The sequence below is a fragment of the Embiotoca jacksoni genome, unplaced genomic scaffold (assembly GCF_022577435.1).
Source record: "Embiotoca jacksoni isolate LCO1_2020_lvr unplaced genomic scaffold, fEmbJac1.0.p SCAF_7, whole genome shotgun sequence".
Taxonomy (NCBI): domain Eukaryota; kingdom Metazoa; phylum Chordata; class Actinopteri; family Embiotocidae; genus Embiotoca; species Embiotoca jacksoni.
In genome coordinates, this window is record NW_027185425.1 from 7,087,541 (window position 1) to 7,095,409 (window position 7,869).

A 7,869-nucleotide genomic window follows, 5' to 3' on the forward strand; every position below is an offset into this window, starting at 1 on the left:
ATATTTCCAGACACTGAAGTGGTTGGTTAAAAGTAAAAATCCTTGAATAAATAGTGTTTTACACAAGGTGTCAGGTGTCACACTGACAAAGGCATTATTGTAATACATTTAAAATTGAAAATATTGTCAATAAATGTCTACAAATCATTTTTACAGCACAGAAAATTACAAAACTTCTAAGTTTATTGTATTCTTTAAAAAAATAAATAATCATAAGCAGAGGTAGAAGAAGTATCCTGTTCCTGTGCTTAAGTAAAGGAACCATGAAAAGTCCCACATTCAAATTCTTTAAACATCAAACATATTTAAATAAAATAAAGTTCTGTAAAATGCTGACTGAAGTAAGAACATGTAGTTTGACATCATTTTTACAATGAGTGTGACATAAAAATCACACTTCATCTTGATCTAGGTTTATTACAATACTGATGGGTCAGTGCAGCATTTTCCTGTTGGAGATGATTGAGCTGGAGTGAGTTTCACCTTGAAATTCAGGTTTCTCTAGTTCAAGTTCATTGCGTGGCTCTGGATCCTTACAACGGGTCACAGGATACATCTGGGGGAGGAACGAATTTTTTAAAAAAAACAAAGCTCTAATGCACAGTCTCCATTCATATTTTGATGTTATTGGATGTAGGGTTGTGTTTGTTGTGAAGAGATGATTTGACCTCTTGGGGCTCAAATTGTCATCTAAATGAGACCATCTGAGAATTTGAGATGAAAGTTGTATCTTTGGTGAAACTGGTGAAACTACGAGCACCTTTGAAATATGTCAAGAGGCCCCAACTAAACACCAAAGTTTGGAAACAGCTTTATCCTTAACCTTGACAGGTATTTAATAAGATTATTATATGCTTGTTTATGTAAAGTCCTACTCTGCAAGTATAACATGTAGTGGAGCAGGAAGTATAAATCCCAACTACGTAAAATGTAGTGAAGTATCACAGTGTCACTAATTTGAAATACTTAAGTAGGGACACATCAATTAAATTAACATTATATTTAGCATAGTACATGTTTCAGTTACTTTCCACTGATCTCAGTGAAGACATTTCTGATTTTAAATCATTGTCTCGGAAACCATATTTGGACCATCATGTGGTACATATCAATAATTAAATGATGACAATAAAATAACATTTTCCAATTATCCAGAGCACTACATCAACTATTCAACACATACACAAAAAAAACTAACATCTAACACAGGAACACACACAAAACATCACTGTGAGGAAACAACAACAAAAAACACTTATTTCAGGAGAACCATTCAACTGAACCAGTTAAACTTAAATAAAGATATATTGGTAGAAATATTTTTCTTAGATACAACTGCCAGAACAATCATTTGAAAAAAAATAATACCGATATTTGATGACAGTGATGACAAAGAGGAAGAACGTTTATTTGATCATTTATGACATTACTACCTGCCATTGGAATACAGATGCAAATATTCGGTTTTAAGTGGGAATTATTGGGCTAAAATTATCATAGGGATTTTTTTTTTCAACCACGACAACTACCCTACGACTAATAATTATAATATACATAATTTTATGAATAATTCCTGCTCTGACGACCAAATCAGCATTAACCACGTACCACATGCTTGACGTAAATAATCAAATTCATGCTTGTTGCATCAGGGATATTGGGAAATCCCTCTGGTTATAAACAATATAAAAAGACAGCCCATTGCAACGTCAAGTCAACTCCTCCAGGCCCCGACAGCCCTCAGCATCAGTTGAAACCCACCAAGTGCTTCCCAGCAGCGCGTCATGCCCTCTAAATTCAGTAAGTAATTTGCAGCTTGTGGTGCGCAAGCTTCCTGCAGAGGCCACAGTATGTTCCTCTTTTCATTCATTCATTCATTCATACTTCTCCTCTCCGTACAGGTCTAAACTTGTTCCCTGCAGCGCTGCTGGCAGCTCTGCTGCTGCTGCACGCGTCCGGAGCTCCAACTCCTGAGGCGCGCACTGACAGTTCGGCAGGTGACTCCTCAGGTGAGGAGGGGGAGGAGACTTCTGAGCTGAGGAGCATTTGGGAGGTGGTCCTGGAATCAACCAAACAGCACCAGAAGCAGGTAAAGGGCCTAATCATACAGGAAGTTCACTGGACGCTGGTTTCTGAAGTTGTTACGGAGTCGTTTTAAACTCCAGGCCTTCATCATTTGTATGTGATCATTTCTACTTCAACAGTTTGAAGATGAATTCCAGAAACAAGTGGACTTTCTGGCGCACCACAAAAAAGAACCATTCCCGACAAAGTGCCAGAACAACTGCAGCAAGGTAGTCGCTCTCCTCCTTTCTCATCCGGTTACGCAGACAGAAGGCGGTAGCTGTAGGCTGTGGGGTTAATCTGAGCACTCACGGTGTGCTGTATGTCTCTCCTCTGTCCAGGAGGCTTGTCTCCAGAAGTTGGCCCAAGGCTTGGTCACCTACAAGGTTCTCCTTAAGCACGTGCAGTTGGAGTACCCCAACTGCTCCATCCTCGCTGCGCCCAAATTGCACATCATGATGCTGGTCACATTGATCAAAGAAAAGGTGGGTCTGGCATGCTGAAAGATTGTCTTTGGAGTTAAATGCTTGGGAACAAACTAAAAGTGAAACAATGAAATGTCTTTCATTGTGGAGGATGTTTTTAGACCTTTTTCTACCACGATATATAAATACTCCATTATGAGTAGTCACATTCAAACTTTAAGGAAAAGTACATCAGGAAAATGTAACTAAAAATTTAACTTTTGCTGGCATATAAATGTGTGTGACAAGTGCAACAATTACATTGTAAACTTAGGGGACTGGCAGAAGTAGGCTATTTTGAAATTAAGTAGAAAAGTACCCAAAATTGTAGTTAAGTAATGTAGTTGAGTACTTTCAGTCCACCAATGGTTATAGACCTAATTAGGAGTAGCTACCTGTCCTATTTTAATTTAGTTTGTATTCAAACTATTTTTCTTGTTTCCAATCTTTCCTTGCTGTAAATTACTGTGACAGCTGCTCCTGGATCACTGCTCTGTCATATCACACCACTTTCACTTCTGGCCCACAGATGAAACACCCTAATCGGGTCACAGCACTGACCAGCAGCCAGGAGGAGCAGCTGCTGAAGGAGGTCGACAACCCGGACACCTTCAACAGAAAGATGACGGCACACAGCATCCTGCGGTACCTGCACCTCTTCCTCGTTGACGGCAGAAGATCACTCGTTAAAATGGAGAAGCGCGAGGCAAGAATGGCCAACAGGAATGTGGCCCCCATTAGTCTGGGTGTCTAGCTGTTAAAAAGATGAAAGTCATAGTAAAATTCAGTTGACAAGGAATGCTTCAGGGAAACGGGGTGGTGTTAACACCGCCACTCTACTCAGGTATAGAAATCTACTGTATACATGTTGAATATTATTGACCTGGTGCCTCGATTTACCAACTATTTCATAACTTATTTAACCTATTTATTCTCAGTAAAAGTTGTTATTTATTAGAGAAAAATCCATAAATGCACTGAAAATACAATTTATATTTGATAGTCATTTTGATATTGATTCATTTTTGGGATCGCGACGACTAACGCGGCGTTGTAAGCAAAACATAAATTGGAATTTACTGCAATTTAATCAATTTCATTCTAATTCATTAAATATTTATCTTCATATTTAAACTGAATCGACTGTTCATTTCACTGTACGATCATTTGCTTTTTGAACCCTTGTTACCAACACTGACTTGAAGAAATATTGCAGACGTAAAAATAATTTGCACAAATAAGGAAGTTGATTCATTCCAACATTGCAACATCTTTTGTAACTTTTTTTCTTTCTTTTCTTAAAAAGCCTTGATGACACTCAGATTCTGACATGTCCTTATGAGTGTAGATACTGTACGTTGAATGGAGGAAAACATGAATGTCAAAGTGATAACAGAAAATCAGCATAGGTTACAGTAAATGATCTGTGCATCTTTAGCCGTTCGTGAATTTTGTGTAAAATTTCCAAACTTTAAAAAAAACCAAAAATTCTAACAAATCTCATGAACACGCAACAATCAATCATCTTCTGATACAACTTTCTGTAATTTGCATCATGTTTTTCCAATAAAAACCCAAATTCAGTTAGTTGGATCACAGCATCCGCCTCCTTCCACGTATGAAGACAGACAAGAGAGAGTCATGTCTCTTGAGGATTTATTTCCAGAAATCTTTAAATTACAAATAAAAAGATGAAAAACATGACGGGGATGGTACATCAGTGTCAAACATTTACAAACAAACAAAAATTCTCCCCAAGTGATGGTCCAGTCAACGCTGCATATTTTCAGAAACACTGGAGCCCTGAGAACCCTGCAGCCACACTCTCTGCACATTTACAGCCAACGTGGGGAGAGACAACATTCGTTCTCTGCTTCTCAAGACATTGGGCAGCATGACTTATGGAGAGGAAAGTGGAAGATGATGTCCATTCCCCGGCCTTCCGCTGCTGACGGGGAGTCTCATGATGTCGATGAGGGGAGGGATCGTCTGCGCGGAGATGTTCCTCAGCCCCAGAGCAAACTACAGGAAAAATAAGTCAAGTCAGCAAAACCCCTTGAAAAGATGGTGAATCTGAAGGGTTTTAATGTGGTGGACATCACCTACGTGGGCAGATGTGTGTCCGTGGTTTTCATTTCCTGTTGCTAACGGCGTGAATTTTAATGGTACGATCTCCGTCGAAAAGTGTTTAAAAGGAAAATTATCGCGAGGTTTTAACCCCTTGTAGATCTGATGATGTCACAGTCTCAGTGAGGAGTCACACTGGTTTTAGACACCAGATGTAGTATGTGTTGTGGTTTTTTTTTTTTTTTTAAAGAGCTATAGACACAATTCATAATAAAAAGCATTATTGAAAAAAAAGAAATCCGACTTACAGTTTTAATTAACAAGATATACCAAGAGTTTGCCATTTCTGACTGCAACAAATGCTTCAAAAATAGTGATCCATTTCAACACAACTGCTTCATAGTGACTCAGTGTGCATCGAATTAAAAGTTTTCAGCATGATCACTGCAGATGCAAATAGATAAAACTTAGATTTACAGCTTGATTTTATTGTTGATGTGATTACAAATCACGACAGGAAGTTCAGCAAGAGTAACCATAAGTCATGGCTGTTGACAAGGACGGGATAACTGGAGTGCGTCTTTGGGGGAAAGTAGTTCATGGTAGTGTCATACTAAAAAATAATAAATCAGCAACCAAACATCTTAATTTCCCCATTTGACATAATTTGAATAGAGGTTGATATTTGTTTCATAAGTCCATAGGACTTTTTTTTACAGAAGTCTACCAGTTTCGTTAGAGATATGGGGGGGTTAGTTTGTGTGTGCGTTACACAAATTTCTGCACAAATCTCACAGCACACATCTGTCCTCACCTCAAGACTGTAGGTTCAGGCATTCCCGGATCTGCTCCTCGTTTGAATCCTGCAAACCAAAACCACAAAGACAAATTAAAGGACACTCCAGAATCAAACCCATACCGTCACACTCTGACCTGGAAAAAGTCATTCATGCACTCATTTTCTCTCGACTCGACTACTGTAACTCCCTCCTTTCTGGCATAAACCAAAAATCTATCTCCCGCCTCCAACTAGTCCAGAATGCAGCAGCTTGGCTTCTTACTGGTTTTAACAGACGACATCACGACTCCAGCTCTGGCCTCTCTCCACCGGCTCCCGGTTGGTTTTAGAATTGATTTTAAGATTTTGTTGATCACTTTTAAAGGCCCGCCTGGGTCTGGCCCCGAGCTACATTATTGAAATGTTAGCCCCATATGAGCCAACTCGCAGCCTTAGATCCTCCGGCGGGGCCCTTCTGGCCGTTCCAAAGTCGAGACTTAAATCAAAGGGTGACCATGATTTTGCCATTAGGGCCCCTCGACTTTGGAACGACCTACCTGAGGAGATAAGGCTTGCAGAATCATTGACTTCTTTTAAATCACTTCTTAAAACACATTTTTATAGAATTGCTTTTAAGTGGATGTCGTCATTTCACGTCCTTTTATGCAGTTCTTTTGTCCCCCTGTTTGTGTTTGTTGATTGTATTCATTTATGTATTTGTTTGTTTTCTATTCCATTTGCTCATTTTGGTTATTTGTTTGGTTTTCTTGTATTCATGGTACGGTCTTTTTTTTGCCTCCCGTCTTCCTAAATGTTTACCCGTATTGACGTTATGTACGACTATGCTTTGCTTCTCTGTAGAGCACTTTGTAAACTCTGTTTTTAAAAGTTGCTATATAAATAAAGTTATTATTATTATTATTATTATTACACAAGTGTCAAGAAATGTGTGACACAGCAAAAACAATGTAGTTCAAATATTGCAAGTGGATGCAAATCCAAGCTTGAGTAAAACCATTTCATTTACATTACATTTGGGAAATGCCCGTGAGAAGAAAATCCCTAGATGGTTTGGGGTATCCTTTTGAGAGTGGGTGGTCTCAACTCATTCATTAGGAGTCATTACAGTGGGAAAGCAGATTACATTTAGCCCATGCAAAACACCGCAGTTTCATTACACGACATGATTGCATCACATCTCGCTCACATCGGCACTGTAATTTTGTAACATCAGCATCCGTAATTACATCGGAGAAGTAGAGAGCAGCACATTCATTTCCTCAATATCTCTAACTTCATTGAGATGTCACGGAGATGTCACCGAGTCATCCGTGACATGACACATTCTTAAGAAAGTGAGTTTCCCAGAAAACTGAAAATAGCCTCACCTTACTACTCCCTTAAATCTAAAACTCCAGCGAAAGGACCCATATGTTGACGTGGGTCCTTTCACTGGAATTTTTGCCGATTTATCAATACATAAATAAAAAATTAAAAAAAGGAAATACCTATGTGAGGCGTCCCAACAATTATTTAATTAGAGATGATTTGAACACAGATGGTAAAAAAAACAAAACAACAAAAACCTTCAAATCCTCACATTAGAAAAGCTGAAACTGAAAGGAGGCTCGTAATTTACTTGACCAGTTAGTTGTTCAATATGTTGCGTAACGTAACTGACTAAATGATTACGATAATAAAGACAAGAGCTGCAGACAAACGGGAGGGGGCGTCAGAGGGGAGAAAATGTGACATCAGTGTTGGTGTTTCCAATATGCTGAAGTCGCAAAAGATTCACCCACACAGGGCAAGTCCACCGGACGTAACAGTTTCACCTTCCACCCGTTTTTTATCCCCCCGATCTCCCACCCCCCCCCCCCCCCCCAAACCACAGCCACGCAGAGGTCTCGACTTTTTCCCAACTTTAGCCAGGAATTTGAATGGGCCGGGCACGTGGCACCAAAACACAAAGAGGGGGAGCCACTGCCCTTCAAGGGGGGAGCGCATCGTCCAAAGAGAGCTCCCACAAGCTCAAACTAGCTGAAGAGCGTCGCAACCAGCGTTCATATGAGGCGACCGTGGACAGGACAGCTCTATCAGCATTACCCACGTGCTGTCTCACCCCTCATCGACACCAGGAACAAATGAGAACATCACTAATTAGCTGATAGCTGATAGCTGAGACATGCCTCCTCTTCTCGCCGCATCCCCTCCCCCCCTGTTCGGATACTGACCGAGGTACAGCACCGTTGGGATGAAACCCCATCGGATGACAAACTGTCCGCACTGGAACAGCTGCTGGAGCCGCTGTTTGGTCTCTTTGCTCAGTTTAGCCATGTGTTTAATCCCGGACAGCGACGGCTCCTACTGCTTCCAAGGACGGGAAAGAGGAAGTGACGTAAAAGAAACCTACCCGACATCCTTGCGTCTGTCATAGGCCGCCACCTTGTGGACAGACGTGTAACTGCGGGTCCGCTGCAGTACTGTACACACTGA

General features: G+C 40.3%; 2 protein-coding genes across 2 annotated transcripts; one reads left to right on the plus strand and one right to left on the minus strand.

The window, feature by feature from the left end:
• The first annotated feature begins 1,784 nt into the window (after nucleotides 1–1,784).
• il6 (interleukin 6 (interferon, beta 2)) lies at nucleotides 1,785–3,285 on the plus strand. The gene is made up of 5 exons (XM_069176481.1): nucleotides 1,785–1,800; nucleotides 1,902–2,089; nucleotides 2,205–2,294; nucleotides 2,406–2,549; nucleotides 3,058–3,285. The coding sequence occupies exons 1-5, from the start codon at nucleotides 1,785–1,787 to the stop codon at nucleotides 3,280–3,282; spliced, it is 663 nt and encodes a 220-aa protein (XP_069032582.1). The 3' UTR covers nucleotides 3,283–3,285.
• An 882-nt stretch (nucleotides 3,286–4,167) lies between these two features.
• tomm7 (translocase of outer mitochondrial membrane 7 homolog (yeast)) lies at nucleotides 4,168–7,761 on the minus strand. The gene is made up of 3 exons (XM_069176810.1): nucleotides 7,608–7,761; nucleotides 5,410–5,458; nucleotides 4,168–4,550 (listed from the first exon to the last, which is right to left on the minus strand). The coding sequence occupies exons 1-3, from the start codon at nucleotides 7,708–7,710 to the stop codon at nucleotides 4,535–4,537; spliced, it is 168 nt and encodes a 55-aa protein (XP_069032911.1). The 5' UTR covers nucleotides 7,711–7,761; the 3' UTR covers nucleotides 4,168–4,534.
• Nucleotides 7,762–7,869: the final 108 nt, after the last annotated feature.